The 22,160-nt window shown below is 35.9% G+C and overlaps 1 protein-coding gene across 2 annotated transcripts in view; it reads left to right on the forward strand.

The window, feature by feature from the left end:
* AP5M1 (adaptor related protein complex 5 subunit mu 1) overlaps positions 1–22,160 on the forward strand; it is a 29,963-nt gene that overhangs the window by 4,270 nt on the left and 3,533 nt on the right. The window contains exons 2-8 of one of the 2 annotated variants that reach the window (XM_046647190.1): positions 833–1,478; positions 5,665–5,892; positions 7,255–7,394; positions 8,146–8,231; positions 8,325–8,443; positions 18,331–18,427; positions 21,138–21,193. In XM_046647190.1, coding sequence (XP_046503146.1) covers positions 833–1,478; positions 5,665–5,892; positions 7,255–7,394; positions 8,146–8,231; positions 8,325–8,443; positions 18,331–18,427; positions 21,138–21,193 — 1,372 coding nt within the window. Of the gene's footprint in view, positions 1–832; positions 1,479–5,664; positions 5,893–7,254; positions 7,395–8,145; positions 8,232–8,324; positions 8,444–18,330; positions 18,428–21,137; positions 22,126–22,160 lie in introns of those variants that run through there. The other variant, XM_046647191.1, reaches the window with a different exon arrangement.

Raw genomic sequence — 22,160 nt, forward strand, 5'->3', positions numbered from 1 at the left:
CAACATAGTTGTATATCTTAGTTGTGGGTCCTTCTAGTTGCGGGGAAAGTACTTTTTTTTTTTAACTAAGAAAATGCAATCTAACATTTCTGTAAATGAGCAAAAGCATCTTCTATTCTGTTTCCCCAAAAAAAGGATGAATAGTAACTTACCTTTCAGCCTAGGGTTTGCAAACCATAAAGGATTATTCAGATTTTATTCTTTTTATTACCTCATCGTATCTTCCAGGGCCATAGCCATAAACCTTTATTACTAAAATGCTCCTACATAATTTTGTAAGTGTTGGCAAGAAGACTCTGGGTACCTGTTATTCACTATAGGTTGAGTAGAATAAAACCTTCCTTTTACACTGTATCATCTCAACTAGTGAATCCAAGATTGTGGAGGGTTAAATTGAACCACCTCTTTTGATCTACTCTACTAAGATGGAGTCAGAAAAATAAAGTCCTTAAAGATGCCTAAAATGTGTCCAGATGTACACTTCTTGCCAACCAGGCAGGAATCTGAGTGACCAAGAGACTAGGATTTTGAATTAGAACCACGTGCTCCACCTATTTAAAAAAGTAACTAAATTGAATTATTTTCAAAAGTAGATAACGACACTTTATCATTTGAAATAATATACAAAGTATGCAACAGTTACTATAGTAGAAATTTAACATGTAATAAAATATTTTTTGGTTGTGGTTTTTGTGTGTATGTATTTGTTATTGTGTGTTTCGTGGATATTACTGTCTGCCTTGTGTTTTGGGTTTGTTTTTTGTTTTTGAATTCTTCCATTTTTATTTTACTTGGAAGCATCATTTATGATGTTTTTGTTTTCATAATGCAGACGGTATCCAACTGTTGAAAAACGAGCCAAAGTCTTCAATGGAGCAACTTATGTGCCTATTCCTGAAGATGATCCCTTTCTTAAAGCACTACTCTTCGAACTTAGATTATTGGATGATGATAAGGACTTCGTGGAAAGTCGTGATAGCTGTTCACACATCAATAAAACATGCATCTATGGACTCCCAGTAGGAGGTGAAGAACTCTGGCCAGTTGTTGCTTTTCAGAAGAATGGCCTGATATATGCTTGTGTTCCACTAGTTGAACACACTTTGTCCCCTCGTCCACCATTAATTAGCATTAGTGGAATTTCACAAGGCTTTGAACTTCTTTTTGGAATACAGGATTTTCTTTATTCAGGTCAAAAAAATGACACTGAGCTAAATACAAAATTGAGCCAGTTGCCTGACTTGCTTCTACAGGCTTGTCCATTTGGAACTTTATTAGATGCCAATTTACAGAATTCATTGGATAGTATTAATTTTGCTTCTGTGACTCATCCACAAAAACAGCCAGCCTGGAAAGCTGGAACATACAAAGGCAAACCACAGGTTTCTATTTCAATCACTGAAAAGGTAAAATCCATGCAATATGATAAACGGGATGTAGCAGATACGTGGCAAGTTGATGGAGCTGTCACTTGCAAGGTGAGATTTTTCTCTGCTACTTGTTTTATCATTCCATTTAACATCTGTGGAGAGAAGTAAAATTTGCTAACTTTGTTTTACATTGTTGTATGACATTCTTGATTTTTATTAGAAACAGCAGTCACTGAATGTTAGATTCATGTGAAATTTTGTGATATTACCTTTTTGCATTTCTTACTAATTGTATTAGTTATATATTGCTGTGTAATGAATTGCCACATTCCTCCAACAGTAAACATTTACCCTTCTAGTTTCGGTGGGTCAAGACTTCAGGAGCAGCTTAACTGGGAGCTTCTAGTGTGAAATCTCTCAAGAAATCAAGATTTCGGCTGGAGCTTTAGTCTCCTACAGATTTGATTGGGGCTGGAAGATCTACTTGCAAGGTGGCTTACTCACATGGCTGGCAAGTTAATGCTGGTTATTGGTGGAAGGCCTCAATTCCTTTCCATGTGGACTTCTCAACAGGCTACTTAAGAATGGCTCACAGCTTGGTGATTGGGTTCCCGTAGATCAAATGATGAGAGAGAGAGAAGGTTAGAAAATAGGAAAAGACAATAGAAATAACAATACAGCCAGCAGTGATCAGTGCCATGTTGAACATGATCAAAAATAAAAACCCTCCAAGTACAATTTCTACAAGTGCATATTAATAATATTCTCAAATGTCTTTATTTTTCTAATATCTTCCTTTACTCTTTGCACTTATGAATATAAAACTTTTTACATATCAAACTTAATGTCGATTGGCTATGTACAAATGATATAGATAAAAGTAGATTTTAAGAACTGAGAATTAGAAGAATCCTGGCAGACAAATTGGGTCTTTCTTTTCCTTAATTTTAACCCTAAAAGTGACTTAAGATTTTATGTGTCTATTTTACTCACTTCCATCATGATCAAAAATACATTCCAGTTATTAACTTCATTAGAAAAAACTAATGTAAATAGCTCCAAAATTGAGGTGTTTGTGAATTATGTCATTCATAAGTCTTAAAGTAGTTGAATCCTTTTTTCTCACAAGTTCTGTGAAATAGCAGTAGGAAAACTCACCACTTCTTTTTTTTCATTCTGTGGCAATAAATAGGGAATATGTTATGTATACTTGACTACTAATTAATATGGTTGGTGTTTAAATGTCTCAGCTCACTGATAGGCCGACTCTAGTTTATTGCTTATGGGAATTTTGGATTGGTTTCTATTTCTAGTCTGATGCGAATTATCATGATGGAGAACTTTCTTTTTTAAAAAACTTTCTTCTAAAAATAAAAAGAATGGGGATGTACCTTAACCCATGTATTAAATATTTCTTTAAGCTTGTATGTAAATAGTACAACTCTTAGGCAAACTTTTTTTAAGTACTTTCAGGAGCTTAATGTTTAAAGGAGTTTTATTGTGAAGCCTGTTGTAGATGGAAATAGTTATCTTCATTTTATCTTAGTACTAGTAGGAAACCTGGCAAACCAAAAACTAGTAGGCTGAAGTTCTAGTCCTCACTCCACCACTAATTCTTTGTGTGTCTTTAGGAAAGTCACACAAATTTTTGAATCTTTTCTCATTTTTAAAATCGGGTAAGTTCCTAGGTCCCTTTTCTTTTTATGATTCCTAGTTACAAGTCCAGCTATACATATGTTAGATTGGTATAAAGGGTGGTGGGCAGATTTATTCTAGAATGGATATCCTCATTCCCGAGTAAATGGTTGGTGATCTAGCATATTAAATGCCTCAGGAGTGGATAATTTGTTGGTGGTTTCCTTAATGGTTGCATATTTCTGATTCCTTTAAAATGTTAGACTGTTAGAGGCTAATTTAATAAATATAAGCTGAATGTTTAAAAATGTTAACAGTATTTGCTATTAATATTTGCCCCTTTTATTATCTCCATAAATATCTGTCAAAAAACGAAACTTTTCTTTTGTTCTTGCTAGTTCACATATAGAGAGTGAATTAGCAGATGGTTTAAAAGTTGAAACACATATTTTTAAGTTTATAGTTAGGCTGTTTGGCATTTTTATTTTCAAATGTGATGGACATTCTTGTAACGGACACCAAAAGACCTTTATAAGGCACTGATTATACTTGGTACTGTTCATAATGCCTGCCTGCTCTCTAAGTGCTTACATTGTGTAGCAGATATATTTTTGAGTTCACGCATATGTCAAGCAGCAGGTAAAACATAAAAAACTGAAACATTTATCTTAGAATGGAAAACAAAGATAGGGTCCATAATTAGAAAAAGATATCCATTCAGCAAACATTTTTTGTGTCACTTGCAATAGCAATGTGCTAGGCACTAGAAGTACAAAGAAAAATATAACACTTCTTGCTTTCAAAGAACTTAAAGCTTCAAGAGGGAAACAAACAGGGGCACAGAGAAATACTGGTGGGGGTGGGCAGTTATTATATGATCCAGACTGTGTATGTGATAGTCGAACCAGCTGCTTGCCTGTGAAGCTAAGCATTATACCTACTGAGTTCCACTGACTTAAAACACTGTGCGGGTCTAGCCAAACAGAACTTACCAGTAAGCCTTATATGACTCAACTGGCTGGTTTTAATTCGGTGCTTTAATAGAGGTGAATGTCAAGTTAAGAGTTGAGGTACAAAGGGGGGCTGGCCCCGTGGCCGAGTGGTTGGGTTCGTGCCCTCCGCTGCAGGCGGCCCAGTGTTTCGTTGGTTCAGATCCTGGGCGCGGACATGGCACTGCTCATCAAGCCACGCTGAGGCAGCGTCCCACGTGCCACAACTAGAAGGACCCACAACTAAGAATATACAACTATGTACCGGGGGGATTTGGGGAGAAAAAGGAAAAAATAAAATCTTTAAAAAAAAAAAAAAAAAGAGTTGAGGTACAAAGGAAGAACCTGACTACCCTACCACACACACACACACACACACACACACACACACACACACACAAAAGATGTATGAGTCTGGGTGGGTCAGAAAAGAAACCGCTACAAGATTTATGGGAGTAAAGGTGTAATATATTAATATATGTAATATAATATATATGTATAAGTTACATATAATATATGTAATATAAAAGAATAAAATTATATGTAATATAAAAATGTATATATTAATATAGGAATTAGGGCTTACTCAAGTATGAGAGGAGCTGAGAGAATAAAAGTCTCTGATCCTCTGGCTGCAGCCTTCCAGAAATTGCCGCTAATGACTCCAGTCTGGAGACTGGAGGTAGATAGAGAAGCCAGAGTTCACGGAGAAGTCTGAGAAGCCGCTACGTCTGTGTTACAACCTCAAAGCAGGAATGCATGGAAAGGTCTGTGAAAGTGCTGCATCTGGCCACTGTAGCCTTAAAGCAGGAGCTCAGAGAGGTCTGTGAAGCTGTCATATTCAGCTTCCGTGACCTTCCAAGAATACTGGCTTCCCTTTCGCTTCTACCTTCCAAGTCTCTCATGAGTACCTCTTACTGGTAAACCACCACAGACCACAGAGGAAAAGAAGATCCTGGGCTTCTCTACATGGCAGAGGTAGAGCTGTGGAGATGATGATACAGAACGTACGGCTTCACACAAAGCATCAAATGAGCTGAGTTTACAAAGAGAAAAGAAGTTTCTAGCTGGAGGAGACTAGCTCATACAAAAGCATGGTGGTATAAGACATGATTTATTCAGGGAAATTCAAGAATCCACTATGTCTCCAGCCTAAGTTACAGGGTAGAAAATGATTAAAGAGATAGATGGGAGGCAAACAATGAAAGACTTTTAAAAGTAATTCAAAACGGAGGGGGAACTATTTAAAGCTCTTGAGCATGGATACAATATACTTAGAGTTTTCTTTCATTAAGGTAACTGACGCTGATGGAGAATGGATTGATTAGAGGAAAGCAAATTTAGATACATTTAGAGGGCTATAGCAGAAATAATAAGGGCCTGTAAAATGTGTTTGCAACAGGAATGGAGAGAAGTTAGGGATTTAAAATAGCTTTTTAAGGGTTTTAGATGTAAGCAGAGGGCTCTAGGAAGGCTCTCCTGGTCTCTAGCATAGGTGTCTGAGAGCATGATAGAACCATTAACCAGAACACAGAAAACAAGGAGACCCATAACTTGAGAGAAAAGTGAATGACATTGTGGAAATTGACTCAGATAAATTCAGAAAAGCCTCACCCGGAAGCGGTATGCTTCTAAGATCTTGGTAACATCTGTTTCTTTTTGTATTGCAGTGTGATTTAGAAGGAATCATGCCGAATGTTACCATCAGCTTGAGTCTCCCCACCAATGGATCTCCACTTCAGGATATTCTAGTTCATCCTTGTGTGACTTCTCTTGACTCTGCCATTCTGACGTCTAGTAGCATTGATGCAATGGATGATTCTGCATTTAGTGGACCTTATAAATTTCCATTCACTCCACCTTTAGAGTCATTCAACTTATGCTACTACACTTCCCAGGTAAGCAACCTTGGAAAAGTTGAGACTTTACTATTCTTCATATTTATGAGTTCTTTTATAAGCAAATCATTTATACTTTTGGTCTAAATGAAAACTTTTCATGAGTTGTTTACCAGACAATAATTGATGAATGAAGATGAAGATTCAGTTCTTTGAATAGGATACGTTTTACCCCTCTTCTGTGACAGCATTAAATGGCTTTCGAAGTCATGAGATTTACTCTTTTTTTGATGTTCCCTAAGAAGGAGTAGATCCTGGTATGATTTAGTCATGATTTGAACCATAAACTTAAAATACCTCTGATCGCAGCAACTGTGGTTACAAATACATAATATTATTAGTAGTATTTATTGCTTATTGCATAACTGTTGTGTGTCAGACATTGTCATAAGTACTTTACCCATATTTTCTCTAGTACTTTCAGAACACTTCAAGTAGGTATTATTAGCCCCATTTTATGGATGAGGAGAGTCTCAGAGAAGTTAAATGACTTGTGCAGGGTCCTATAACTAATAAGTAGCAGAGCCTAGATTTGAACCCACATTTTCCAGACTCCAAAACCCAACCTCTTTTTTACTATACCATTTGTCTCTTGTCCTAATTGTGAATCAGTAGTTTAGAAAAATCTACTCAAGCTAGCTTTAAGTAAGGAGTATTTATTCTGAGAATGCGAGAGGCAGTTTCATTGCCGTTCAAGGACAAGAAGTACACCCAGGTCGTACTAGGACTAGACCAGAAAATAAAAATTAAAATCACTCTACACTGTTTCTTTCATCTCTGCTTCTCAGTCTGTTCCAATTGGCTTTCTCTGCTTGCACATGACGTACAGCTCTAGGACCTATGCTGAATAAGTAGAGTCTCTCTATTTCTTACTTCAGATGTACCAGAAAGAGTGAATTGGTCACACCAGCCTGCATATTGTTTCTTCTTCAATCAGTTACTGATAACCAGTTGAGTAAGCTATTGCAGAGCTTGGGGATGGGGGAGTCACAAGATACAAATGGGCCAGCAGGAACTGTGGGCAGGGCTTAGTGATGGATATGTCTATAGCACATCCCGTGTTGCAGGTCACAGAGAACCTGGAGGAGGCGAACCCAGATGAGCAGGAATAGGAAAAAATGCATTGCACACCTTTGTAAGGCACCTTTCTCATCTCTGGAAACAGAGAGATGGAGGAATTCCTGTCCTTAAAACAAATGTAGCTCCATCATCTATTATCAAAACAACTTGGGGTTGTTAATCATTAAAGACATCTGTATATAATGACTATATTACTGCAAGGCTTTTTTCCTCAATCACCATTGATATTTTAGATTCATTAACCTGAGAATTATATAAAAATTTGTTTGTGTTTGTTTCCAGGTCCCTGTCCCACCGATTTTGGGTTTTTATCAAATGAAAGAGGAAGAAGTACAACTAAAAATAACAGTTAATTTAAAACTTCATGAGAGTGTGAAAAATAATTTTGAATTCTGTGAAGCCCATATACCATTTTACAATAGGTAAGAGTAAAGTAACATATGCCATGATTTCTGCCTGCCTTAGTACATTCCCACTGCCCTACAATAAATTTTGTTTTATTTATATATTTTAATATATATAAATATATATTTTTTGTATATTTATTTATATAAGATCTAAAGGTTTTATGTTATTCAAATGAATATTGATTCTGAACCAAAACATAGTCATAAAAATAATCTCTTTACCTTTAAATGTGTCTTTATTTTTCTGGATAAACTTGATAGTAAATATAAACTTAAGCCAACATAGCTTCCTCAGGGATTATTTCATTATTTCTGGTAATTTCTCTACTCTACATGCAAGTCAAGCGCAGCTGTCAACTACCTGGTGAATTAAGCCAGTAATGTCACAGATTACTTCCTCATCAGTTCTACTTTTAAGTTTGTTCTACACCATACTTCTTTTCAAAACCTAAATCTATAGTAAAATCATAGTTTTAATGTTATATCAATCCATGTAGTTGCATTAACACATTCTATATGATTTTATATTGTCTTTGGAATTAGTAATGAAATGTATATCATCATGAAAAATGTTTATTGTGTTTCTGGTGTTTTTTGAGATGTAATATTCATTATTTGTTCTACTCTATTCTGCAGACTTGAACACAGGTCTGCTTTTATGCTGTCCTTGTGTTAAGTAACAGTAGCAAGATTTGACTTAGATCTCTTAACACTGTTATATCTGTGATCATTTTTTCTCTCTGTCGTGTCCTTTTCTGTTTTAAAGAGGTCCAATCACACATGTGGAATACAAAGTTAGTTTTGGCCAGCTCGAAGTATTTCGAGAGAAAAGCTTATTGATCTGGATTATCGGTGAGCTAGGTTTTGTTTATTGACTTTTTTTCATTTATTTGCTATAGAATCTACTTAATTTAGGATACTTGATTGCTGTACTTGTGTTTTTAGGACAGAAGTTCCCAAAATCAATGGAAATTGGTCTTTCTGGAACTGTAACTTTTGGAGCCAAGGGTCATGAGAAGCAGCCGTTTGACCAGATTTGCATTGGAGGTACAGCATATTTAAAGGTAAATACATTTTTATGGCTCACTATACTAGAAAACTTTCTTTTGTTTCTAAATTATACATATGTAATTGATTTTTAATGTTTTCTAGCCTTTTTTGGAGGGGAGGGGATTCTGTTCTTTTTGTTTATGCTAAGTTCTTGTTTAGAGTTTTGCGAGATTCTTTTTGCTTGGTATTAGTCACCTTCTATTTCACTTAATACTTTAAAAATTTTAAGGAGAAACAGTGAAGTATAACATAAACACCTCAACTTAACCTAGTTCTACACAGTTCTTAGTTGTCGTATTTGAGATTTACATACAAAAAATATAAAATATAGTCTTGCCCTCCAGAGATTTTTCAATGATACATGTCAGTAATTGATCAGTGCTAACAACTTTTGGTGTTTCAAGGAAAGAATGAGCACTTCTGACCACAGTGGCCAAGGAAAACTTTGCAGTAGAGATGGAGTTTAAACAAAACTCTGAGGCCCAGATAAGCATGAACATGAAGCCTTGAAGATTGACTAACATTTGTATAGGTAAAGAAATGACCTAATCACAGGAATGAAAGATAACAAGGCATGGTTAGGAACCAGTGCTAGAAACAATAAGGGATTTAGGTCTGGATCGTAGAGGGTTTGAATCTGACTTTTATTCCTTTGTTAGAAAATGTTATACTTTTTTTGACTATGAGAGTGGTCTTTCACAAAGTAATACTTGGTGAAGATCAATCTGGAATAGATGTGAGGAAGGTGAGTGGAAAAAAAACTTGAGACAAAAAACCAAACTACTTTTTAGCTATATTGGTATTCCACATGAAAGGTAAAAAGATAATGATGCTGAGCTAGTATAGTAGCACAGAATGAGAAAAGAAGAGAGAGAATGGAAGAGACTGCTGTAAGAGCTGTGATAAAGGTAAGGCCTCGAGGCTGGCCCCATGGCCGAGAGGTTAAATTCATGTGCTCCGCTTCGGCAGCCCAGGGTTTCGCGGGTTCCAATCCTGATCGCAGACCTAGCACCAGTCATCAAGCCGTGCTGACATGGCATCCCACATAGTAGAACCAGAAGGACCTACAACTAGAATATACAGCTATGTGCTTGGGGGATTTGGGGAGAAGAAGAAGAAAAAATAAGACTGGCAATAGTTGTTAGCTCAGGTGCCAATCTTAAGAAAAAAAAGGTAAGGCATTGGTCACTAGTTAAATATAGAGACAAGAAATAGTTTTAAGTCAAAGATGGTTTATTTAAAAAAATACCTTAACTCAGACTTGAACCTACAAGAGGACAGAGACCCTATGAATCTAATTCTTTCTTGTTTTTTTCTTTATTATTTTATCAAGGTCATATAGTTTATAACATTGTGAAATTTCAGTTATACGTTATTATTTGTAAGTCACCATATAAATGTGCCCCTTCACCCCTTGTGCCCATCCCCCCCAAACCCCTTGCCTCTGGTAACCACTCAACTGTTCTTTTTTTCCGTGTGTTAGTTTATCTTACACATATGAGTGAAATCATATAGTGTTTGTTTTTCTCTGTCTGGCTGATTTTGCTTAACATAATACTCTCAAGGTCCATCCATGTAGTCGCAAATGGGACTATTTTGTCTTTTTTCCTGGCTGAGTAGTATTCCATTGTATATATGTACCATGTCTTCTTTATCCAACCATCAGTCAATGGGTGCTTGGGTTGCTTCCATGTCTTGACTATTGTGAATAATGCTGCAGTGAACATAGGGGTGCGTAAGTCTCTTTGGATTGTTGATTTCAGCTTCTTTGGATAAATACTCAGTAGTGGGATAGCTGGGTTGTATGGTATTTTTATTTTTAATTTTTTGAGAAATCTCCATGCTGTTTTCCATAGTGGCTGCACCAGTTTGCATTCCCACCAGCAGTGTATGAGGGTTCCCTTTTCTCTACATCCTCTCTAACATTTGCTATTTTTTGTCTTCGTGATTATAGTCATTCTAATGGGTGTAAGGTGATATCTTAGTGTAGTTTTGACTTGCATTCCCTGATGGTTGGTGATATTGAACATCTTTTCATGTACCCATTGGCCATCTGTGTATCTTCTTTGGAAGAATGTCTGTTCATATCCTCTGCCCATTTTTTGATCGAGTTTGTTTTTTTGTTGTTGAGTTGTGTGAATGCTTTATATATTTTGGAGATTAATCCCTTGTCAGATATATGATTTGCAAATAGGTTGTCTTTTCATTTTGTTCATGATGAAGCCCCACTTGTTAATTTTTTCTTATGTTTCCCTTGCCCAAGTAGACATGGTATTTGAAAAGATCCTTCTAAGACTGATGTCAAAGAGTGTACTGCCTATATTTTCTTCTAGGAGTTTTATGGTTTCATGTCTTACCTTCAAGTCTTTAATCCATTTTGAGTTAATTTTTGTGTATGGTGAAACATAATGGTTTCCTTTCATTCTTTTGCATGTGGCTGTCCAGTTTTCCCAACACCATTTATTGAAGAGGCTTTCCTTTCTCCATTGTATGTTCTTAGCTCCTTTGTTGAAGATTAGCTGTCTGTAGATGTGTGGTTTTATTTCCAGGCTTTCAGTTCGGTTCCATTGATCTGTGTGTCTGTTTTTCTACCACTACTGTGCTGTTTTGATTACTACACCTTTGTAGTGTATTTTGAAATCAGAGATTGTGTTGCCTCTGACTTTGTTCTTTTTTCTCAGGATTGCTTTAGCTATTCAGGGTCCTTTGTTCCCCCCATATGAATTTTTAGGATTCTTTGTTCTATTTCCATAAAGAATATCATTGGGGTTCTGATTGAGATTGCATTGAATCTGCAGATTGCTTTAGGTAGCATGGACATTTTAACTACATTTATTCTTCCAATCCATGTGCATCGAATATCTTTCCATTTCTCAGTGTCATTGATTTCTTTCAATAATGTCTTACAGTTTTCATTGTATAGGTCTTTCACCTCCTTGGTTAAATTTATTCCTAGATATTTTATTCTTTTTCTTTCGATTGTAAATGCGATTATATTCTTGAGTTCTCTATGTTAGTTCATTATTACAGTATCAAAATACCATTGATTTTTGTAAGTTGATTTTGTACCCTGCAACTTTGCTGTAGTTATTATTTCTCATAGTTTTCTGAGGGATTCTTTAGCATTTTCTATACATAAAATCATATTGTTTGCAAACAGCAAGAGTTTCACTTCTTCATTGCCTATTTCAATTCCTTTTATTTATTTTTCTTGCCTAATTGCTCTGGCCAAAACCTCCAGTACTGTGTTGAATAAGAGTGGGCACCCTTGTCTTGTTCCTGTTCTGAAAGGGATGGCTTTCAGTTTTTCCCCATTGAGTGTGATGTTGGCTATGGGTTTGTCCTATATGGCCTTTTGTATGTTGAGGTACTTTCCTTCTATACCCATTTTATTGATATTTTTATCATAAATGGATATTGGATCTTGTCACATGCTTTCTTTGCATCTATTGAGATGATCATGTTGTTTTTATTCCTCATTTTGTTAATGTGGTATGTCACATTAATTGGTTTGCAGATGTTGAACCATTCCTGTGTCCCTGATATAAATCCCACTTGATCATGGTGTATGATCTTTTTGTGTATTGCTTTATTCAGTTTGACAATATTTTGTTGAGGGTTTTTACATCTATGTTCGTCAGCAATATTGGCCTGTAATTTTCCTTCTTTGTGTTGTCCTCATCTAGCTTTGGGATCAGGGTAATGTTGGCCTTGTAAAATGTGTTAGGAAGTGTTCGATCTTCTTCAACTTTTTGGAATAGTTTGAGAGGGATAGGTATTACATTTTCTTTGAATGTTTGGTAGAATTCTCCAGAGAAACCATCTGGTCTTAGACTCTTTTTGGAAGATTTTTGATTACTGTTTGAATCTCTTTGTGATTGGTATATTCAGATTCTCTATTTCTTCTTGATTCAGTTTTTAGAGATTGTATGAGTCTAAGAATTTATCTATTTCTTCTAGATTGTCCAATTTGTTGGCATATAGTTTTTCATAGTATTCTCTTATAATCTTTTGTATTTCTGTAGTATCCATTGTAATCTCTCCTCTTTCATTTCATTTTTTTTTTTTTTTAAAGATTGGCACCTGAGCTAACAACTGTTGCCAATCTTTTTTTTTTTTTTTTGCTTTTTCTCCCCAAATCCCCCCAGTACATAGTTGTATATTCTATTTGTGGCATGTGGGATGCCGCCTCAACATGGCCTGATGAGCCATGTCCACGTCCAGTATCTGAACTGGCCAAACCTTGGGCCACCGAAGCAGAGCATGTGAACTTAACCACTCAGCCATGGGGCCAGCCTCTCCTGTTTCATTTCTAATTTTATTTATTTGAGCCTTCTCTCTTTTTTTCATAGTAAGTCTGGCTAAGAGTTGGTCAATTTTGTTTATCTTCTCAAAGTACTAGCTGTTTGCTTCATTGATCCTTTCTACTGTTTTATTGGTTTCCATTTCATTTGTTTCTGCTCTAATTTTTATTATTTCCCTCCTCCTGACTTTGGGTTTTGTTTGTTCTTTTTCTAATTCAGTTAGGTGTAGTTTAAGATTGCTTATTTGAGATTTTTCTTGTTTGTTAAGGTGGGCCTGTGTTGCTATGAATTTCCCTCTTAGGACCACTTTTGCTACCTCCCATATGAGTTGGTATGGTGTATTTTCATTTGTCTCCGGATATTTTCTGATTTCTCCTGTAATTTCTTCAATGATCCATTGGTTGTTCGGTAGCATGTTGTTTAGTCTCCACGTATTTGTCACTTTCCCAGCTGTTCTCTTGTAATTGATTTCTAGTTTCATAACATTATGGTCAGTAAAGATGCTTGATATGATTTCAACCTTCTTAAATTTATTGAAGCTTCCCTTGTTTGCCAGCATATGGTCTGTCATTGAGAATGTTCCATGTGTACTTGAGAAGAATGTGTATAGTGCTGTTTTTGGATGGAATATTCTGTGTATATATATATGAAGTCTGTCTGGTCTAGTTTTTCATTTAAATCCATTATTTACTTCTTGACTTTCTGTTGGATGATCTATCCATTGATGGAAGTGAAATGGTAAATTCCTCTACTGTTATTATGTTGTTGTTAATGTCTCCTTTTAGGTTTGTTAATTGTTGCTTTCGGTACTTTGGTGCTCCTGTGTTGGGTGCATGTATATTGATAAGTATTACATCTTTTTAGTGGAGTGTCCCTTTTATTATTATATACTGCCCCTCTTTGTCTCTCATTGCCTGTTTTATCTTGAAGTTTGCTTTGTCTGATATAAGTATGGCAACGTCTGCTTTCTTTTGTTTACCATTAGCCTGGAGTATCGTCTTCCATCCCTTCTTTCTGAGCCTGTGTTTGTCTTTAGAGCTGAGATGTGTTTCCTGGAGACAGCATATTGTTGGGTTTGTTTTTTAGTCCATCCCACCACTCTGTGTCTTTTGATTGGAGAATTCAATCCATTTACATTTAAAGCGATTAGTGATATATGAGGGCTTAATGCCGCCATTTTATCACTCATTTTCCAGTTCTGTATTTCTCTTGTTTCTTGTCCCATGTATTTCAGACTACTAATTCTGTTTGGTAGTTCTCTATGATAGTTTTCTCTATTATTTGTGTCTCTGTTCTGATTATTTATTTAGTGGTTACCATGACGTTTGTATAAAAAATCTTGTAGATGAGATAATCCATTTTCTCATAGCTTATTTCCTTAGACTAAGCCTATTCCATCCATTTCCTCTTCCCCTTCTAAGTTATTGTTGTCACAATTTATTCCATCTTGTGTTGTAAGTTTGTGGTTAAAATGATGAGATTATATTCATTTTTGATGTTTTCTTTCCCTTTATCTTTAATGTTATAATTAAGTGTTTGCTAGTCTGTTCTGATAGAGAGCTGCAATTTTCTGATTTTTGCCTGCCTATTTATCTCCTTGCTCAAGGCTTTGTAGACCCTTGCTTCTTTTTTTTTTTTCAGGTATGAGGGCCTTCTTGAGCATTTCTGGTGGCGGGGGTGGAGATCTTGTGGTGATGCCCTTAACTTTTGTTTATCTTGGAAAATTTTCATTTCTCCATCATATCTGAAGTATATTTTTGCGAGATAGAGTATTCTTGGCTGAAAGGTTTTTTCTTTCAGAATTTTGAATATATCTTTCCACTCTCTCCTAGCCTGTAAGGTTTCTGCTGAGAAATCCGTTGAAAGCCTGATAGGGGTTGCTTTGTAAGTTATTTTCTTCTGCCTTGCTGCCCTTAATATTTTTTGTTTGTCATTAACTTTTGCCAGTTTTACTACTATATGCCTTGGAGAAGGCCTTTTTACATTGATATAATTAGGAGTTCTATTAGCTTCTTTTACTTGTATTTCCAGCTCCTTCCCCAGATTTAGGAAGTTCTCAGCTATTATTTCTTTGAACAGGCTTTCTGCTCCATGCTTCTTCTCTTCTCCCTCTGGCTTACCTGTACTCCATATGTTGCATTTCCTAATTGAGTCAGATACTTCTCGGAGAATTTCTTCATTTCTTTTTAGTCTGTCTCTCCTCCATCTGAAGCATTTCTATATTTCTGTCCTCCAGACTGCTAATTCTGTTCTCCACAATATCAGCTCTGTTATTCAGGGAGTCCAGATTTTTCTGTATCTCATCCATTATGTTTTTCATCTCTAACATTTGATTGGTTTTTATTTATAGTTTCAATCTGTTTTCTGAAGAATTCCCTCTGTTCATTAATTCTGTTCCTGATTTCATTGAACTATCTGTATTGTCTTGTAACTCACTGAGTTTTTATGGTAGCTATTTTGAATTCTCTGTCATTGAGATTATAAATTTCTGTGCCTTCAGGATTGACTTCTCAGTGCTGTCATTTTCCTTCTGGTCTGGAGTATTAATATATTTATTCATACTATTTCATGGCATGGATTTGTGACTTTGTGTAGCTAGCATCTGGTCGCAGCTTCCATCTGCCACCACTGGGTAGGGGGTCAAAAAATGTGTATTCTGAGCTGGCTGTGACCCCTGGTGTCTGTGCTTTTCTGTGATTGCTGGTTGGCGCGCTCACAGCTGCTGCTTTTCTAACTTATATGTGGGCGCTCTGGCCAACTGGCTAAGCTGGAGCGCTGGGCAGGGGGAGGGGTGCTTTCTTTTGCCTGTGTGATCCAGGGGGCATTCTCGCTCTGCCCTCACTATCTGCTTTCCTGGGGTGCTGGCTTGATGAAGACACCCCTGCGGTAGCTGAGCCACCTCTGTGTGGGGCTTTCCCATGAGCTGAGAGGGAACTTGGAGAGCAAAAGTGTTCCTGTGGAGGGCCTCCCCTCCCCCATCTTTTCTCTGAGCTGTGCACGGTCCCATGCCCTGGGTTGCTGCCATTTGGGAGGGAGAGGAGATCCCCTTACCTCCATCTACTTCTTCCAGGCTGTCCAGCACATAAAACTTCAGATGTATGGCTGTGTGGGTCTCTCAGACGTGTTTTGTGTTGTGTGAATATCCTCTGTTGGTTTATGAGTGTCCTTTTCATTGTATCGTAGTGGGGAGAGTCTAAGGGAAGAGCTCACTCCTCCATGATGCTGATGTTTCATTCATTGTTTTATCACTAACATCTAGTGTAGTACCTTTCCGCAAATAATTGATGAATGGATGAATATAGTTAGAAGGAAGTACAGCTATGGAGAAAGTAAGTTGAGAGAGAGTAGGCTTCATATCATGTTTGTTGCTGGTGATAGCAACATATCCCAATGTACGTGTCCAATAAGTAGCTGAAAACCTGAAGCCTGACTTTCAAGAGAGAGCTTAACTGTGATTAAGGATTTAGGAGTTATCCATGGAGAAGAAATATTTGAGGCAGTGGAAATGAATAAGATCAGATAAAGATAAAATAGGAGATAGATACAGAAGAACCAATGAGGGAAATTGAAGGGGTGATCAAAAAGTTAGCGGGAAAAGCTAAATAGAGTGATATTAAAGAAGAAATATTGAAATCTGTACACAAGAGTTCCACTTCTGGGAATTTATCAAAAGAAAATGAAAACACTAATTTGAAAAGATATATGCACCCGTATGTTCATTGCAGCATTATTTACAATAACCAAGATATGGATTCACCTAAGTGTCCATCAGTAGATAAATGGATTAAGAAGATATGACATATATATATATATATATATATATAAAGTCAGACAAAGAAAAAAGAATACTGTATGATTTCATTATATGTGGAATCTAAAAAAAACAAAACAGAAACAGATTCATAGATACAGAGAACAAATTAGTGGTTGCCAGAGGAGGTGGGGTGGAGGGAAGGGCAAAATAGATGAAGGGGATTAAGAGATACACACTTCCAGCCATAAAATAAATAAGTCTTGCGGATGTCATGTACAGCATAGGGAATATAGTCAACAATATTGTAATAACTGTATGATGGTAGATGGTTATTAGTCTTATCAGGCTGATCGTTTTATAATGTATATAAATGTCAAAGCATTATGTTGTACACCTGAAACTAATCCAATATTGTATGTCAACTAATCTTCAATAAAAAATAATAAACGCTAGTAATTTGGATATATTGGGTTATATAAAATATATTACTAACATTTTTTTAAAAGCAATTAGGGGAAATGGTAGCGAAGTCAGAAGTATACTAGTGATATTCATTTCTTCTATCTTGTCTTCAACTATGTCCACAAGCTTTGTTTCTGTCACCTAACCAGTTATAGTCTCATTGAAAGCATGTAACACAGATTTGTGTTAATTAAATAGGTTTATTTTTATATCATCTATTTACATGGAAATCAACCTTGTCATAACTTCCAGCATCCAGAATTATACCAAAGAAGCAAGCAAAAGCCCTTTACTATTAAAGATCATTTGAATTGCAACAGGAAAAGTACTGCTGAGAAGATCTAAAAATTACATTCTACGCACGTGATCAGTTAGTTTGGCAATCTAAAGGAGAAAGTTAGGAAATGGGAGAAACTTGCGGGGTAGGGAGATAGAAGAAAAAAGTACAGAAAAGATACTAGGATATTGCAAATTCGGGAGCCTTTAGCAGCAAAGATGAGGAGAACCACAGTAAAAGGAGACTGGAGCTCCTTAAGACATACACCTTTCATTGTTCATGTGAATATCAGTGTGACCCAGAGACACCCCAGTGCTTTGCCTTCAGAGAAGCTACTAATCGCCCTCTCTGTTATAGCAGTGTAGTAATTGGCATTTATACTGATGACGCCACATTATCAATTAAGTGCAGGAAGTATGGATTACATTTTAGGAAGGTTTTTTTAGGTGAGAGAAGGGGTGATTTTTAAGGTTAGTTCTGTAAAAGTTAAATTTTACTTTTCTGAAAAATTAAGTAGAGCATCTCATACTTTCCAAACACCAGATAAACTGGTGTTTCTGTTTTAGTAATTGCATTCTTGTGTTTTGCTAGAAAGTGTATGTATTTCTGTTAAAGAAAGTATTATGATCTGAAATATATCACAACCACATAGCCTTAGAGATGAAGAGAATATACAGAACATCAGGCCCCGTAGGGGAAGGAGCACCAGCTCTTGTGATCAGTTGGGTCTGGGTTCAAATGCTGGGTCTCCTACTTACATGCTGAGATGCTAATTGCTTCCATCTCTGAACCTCAGTTCCCTCATTTGTAAATAGGGGTGCCTTGCGGTATGGATTAGAGTTCATATTAGTGAAGCACTTGATATGTGTTAAGGACTTCATAATGGCAGCCTTACAAAGAAATGGCCCTAGTGCAAAGGAGAAAAAGTGTGTATATGTGTGCGTATGCACAAACACACACACACCATATTCAAGTTTAATGTTTGTGATTTTTATTTTGTGAACTGTGTGAAATAAAATTCCTAAAATTGTGTCAAGGAAAAAAATGTGACTATCATTTTTACCAAATAATCACCTCAATTTCTTACATTCTCTTCTTTTTTAGCTTCATTTTAGGATCTTAGATTACACACTCACTGGATGTTATGCAGATCAGCATTCAGTTCAAGTTTTTGCATCAGGAAAACCAAAAATAAGTACAAGTAAGTTTTACAGATTCAAACTAATGTGAGGGAATTAAAATAATATTATGTAATTATTCCCTAAGGTAAAATGTAATAGAAAGAGATCGGAGAATAATCCCACTTTATAAAAAGTCTGGCCTGATCCCGTCCTGTGTGACGGTTTGTGTACTTTGCTTTGCCCTCTGCCTTCTGTTTGTGAAACAGTCTGGACGAGCAAAGATAGGCACAGAGGTGGGCTTTAGGATAAAGTTGGATTTGGTTTTGCTGTAGTTATAATAAACTCTCTGATTCAGAGATTGTTCCCAGGGGCTTTGGTGTTGGGCAGACAAGGGGTTGGGTCTGGTTTGGACAGTTTATAGTTTATTAGCTGTGTAACTGGACAAGCTAGTGAACGTCTCAAAGTTTTAGTTTCCTCATCTATAAAATGGAAATAATAGTATTATTTACCTCAGGATTGTTATGAGGTTTAAATAAAATTATATTACCTAAGCACTTAGCATGATGCTTAGCTTGTGGCATGGACTCAGGAAGTGTTCGGTATAATTACTATTAAATTTTAAATGTTTTTAGTAAATGTTGTAGCCAATGAGCATTATTTAGCACTCTCTCTATTTTATGAAAGGAGGGCAATGGAAAGAAGATTTCCTGCCTTCAGTGAGTTTGTTGGTTGTGAAAATATGTAGAGTATATGAAAACATAGGGAGATAAAAAGCAACTAATAAATGAATTCAGAATTATTTAATTCAGATCAAATATATATCTGTGGCATAGAACAGAAAAGTAGCTAGAATGAGGTGTAGAGTTAGCTAACATAAGTAGAAATCTTTTGCCTTATATATTAAAGAGAATAAAGCTATTATATTTAGATAAATATTTCTTAAACTAAGGATTAGGATTAAAACTAAGGATTAAACTAAAATAGGTAGGCTAGGGCTGGATTTTGTATTTGAAAGTTTCAAAAGAATACTGAATTCTAAGCAATCACTTGTGAATGGCAATAATAAATTCTGTTTAATGTAACCAGAATAAGCTGTATTCTTTACCTCCCTAGGCTTTCCCTGTGTTTTCTCTGACATCGTCTTTCGGTTGCTTCTTAAAAGAAATGCTTATATATGGGAGAGTCTTATGTCGGTTTGGACAAACCACAATATTTTCGATTGTGGGGAATATGTTGTGTCTTTAGATAATGTCTAAAATATTTTAAGTATCTTATTAATATTAACTATTAATATTAACTATTAAACATATTGTAGTAATTCTCAGAAAGCATAATACAGGATGGGACATTTCAGTAGTATACTGGCTTCTCAATATAAAATATGTCAAATGAAAGAGGTCATTTTAAATGGATAAATATGACCAATCTTTTATTTCCTTCCTCCGTTTGTTTCAGGACATGAGTAACACTTTGTGCAACTATGTAAAACCTTTATTTTGCTGTTATCTTGACAATTAAATCTATATTCTCAGTATATCATTTAGTTCTGAAAATAGTTTAGTAATGCTGATAAAAATGTTAATTTAAATAAGAATAGCTAAGATTTACTGCTATGGGCCAGGCACAATTGTAAGTATTTTATGTGTGTTAGCTCATTAATCCTCACAACACCCTACGTAAGTGTCGTCATCTCCATCTTACAGATGAGGATGCTGATGTGACAGAGAGATTAGGGTCACATAGCTGGTAAACGACAGAGCTGGGAATCAGACCCAAGCAGTCTGGATTCTGCTCAGTTGACCAGTATGCTGTGTTGCCTCTCCATGTTACTAGGTTCTCAAACTGAAAAAAAAGAAAAAAGGCAACAAAGTAATATATCCTGCCTTTATCCTTTGCATTATGAAGAATGGTAGAAAAGGCTAGTGATGTGTGTAATAATAAGAGTTTACATACAGCTAGCTCCAAATGATCATTATGGTCTCAATTTTACATATCAGAAAACTTTAGTTCAAAGAGGTCGTCGTTTGTCCAAAGCTACAAAGCTATTAAAACAAAAAGCCTGAATTTAATCAGAACTATAAGAAACCACCAAAGCAAATGTTTTTTAAAATGTTATTAGAAAGTTGGATGTTTTCTGTCTCTGAAACTTTGAGTGGGTAAAGAATAGCAAGATGAGGGCCTGGCCCAGTGGCCGAGTGGTTAAGTTCCTGCACTCTGCTTCGGTGGCCCAGGGTTTCGCCAGTTTGAATCCTGGGTGCGGACCTGGCACCGCTCATCAAGCCATGTTGAGGCGGCATCCCACATGCCACAACTAGAAGGACCCACAACTAAAAATACACAACTATGTACTGGCTTTGGGAAGAAAAAGAAAAAAATAAAATCTTTGAAAAAAAAAGAAAAAGAATAGCAAGATCAGAATCAGGAGCTGGTGAAGAGGTTACAGAAGGGAAACCAATAAAAAAATTACTGTCTTTGTAGTCAAAGTGGTGGTCCATAAAAAACAGAATTTAGGGGAAATATGAGAAAAAATTGACAGATTTGGCATAAATGAGGGATTTTGGCATAAATAAGCTCCAAGACTGATTATTTAAATATTTAATGAACCCGTATTTTAAGTAGTAAAAATTATAATGATCTCTTGATAAAGTCAAATTAAAATCAGTATTTCAGAGTACTATGCCTTCTTTGAAGTAATTGTGTTCCACAATTTTAAAATATCATGACTTTACTCTCACTGAATTTTTGTTAAGATAAATACAGTCTTATCATTTCTTTTTTTTTTTTTTTTAGACCGGAAACTAATTTCTTCTGACTATTACATCTGGAATTCTAAAGCTCCTGCTCCGGTAACATATGGATCATTATTACTGTAATTGTCCCATGTTTAAATGGGACTTATACAATAGTAACATAAATTAAATCATAGTCTTTCATTTTTAATGTGTATGCATATAACCTATGAGTGAAAAATCAGTGAATGATTTAATTATGAAAATGCTCTTGTTTAATGTTTTTGGTCTGACATAGTTGGAAAGACCATTTGGAAGACTAAGTCTCCAATTTTGTCACCATTTGATTTTACTCGTGTTAGAGTATATGTTCTATGTTTTACGTTAGAGCACAAAACAGTGATTCACTTTAGGCTTGTTTTGGACTAGTCCTGGGTCATCCTGCCACACATGTTCCTTCCTGCCCCTGTGGCAGACATGGCTAATCAGTCACAGCTCTCTTTCTCCACTGAGCCTTCCTGAATACTGGCTCAGGCTCCTCCTCAGTGCAAAGCTGCAGGCAGCCACTCCCAATGGATTGTAGATGTCTTGCAAGATAAAAAGCCATTTGCTCTTTCAAACTGAGTACTAAGCTCCTAGTACAGTATATTGTTACAGAATACCAGAGACCACAGTAGGAACAACTGTCAGTCTCTTGAAAAAACAGCCAATGAAAGCGAACGAAAATTGTTTAAATATTAATCTGTTCTTAATCAGAACTATCCTATTGACTAATAAAGAATCTGCATAATTCTATTTAAGGTGTTTATCTCTGCTCTAGAGTTACTTTTCTGGTAAGCTTATTAATATGCCACAGTAACATTTTGCTTAAGATGTCAGTAGGCATGTTAAGAGCGGGGGTATACCTTCAGAAGATGAGCGTAGTGTTTTGTGATCACTTAATGTCTGCAGCCAAATTTTTGAAGATAAACTTAGGTATAATATTGCTTTTTTTCCTGTATTATTATATTGAAAATCATTAATAAATGAATTCAGGTCAAAATTTAAAAGCCATTCTATGTGTAGAGAGTATCATTTAATCTTA

Source organism: Equus quagga, chromosome 20 (genome assembly GCF_021613505.1).
Source record: "Equus quagga isolate Etosha38 chromosome 20, UCLA_HA_Equagga_1.0, whole genome shotgun sequence".
Taxonomy (NCBI): Eukaryota; Metazoa; Chordata; class Mammalia; order Perissodactyla; family Equidae; genus Equus; species Equus quagga.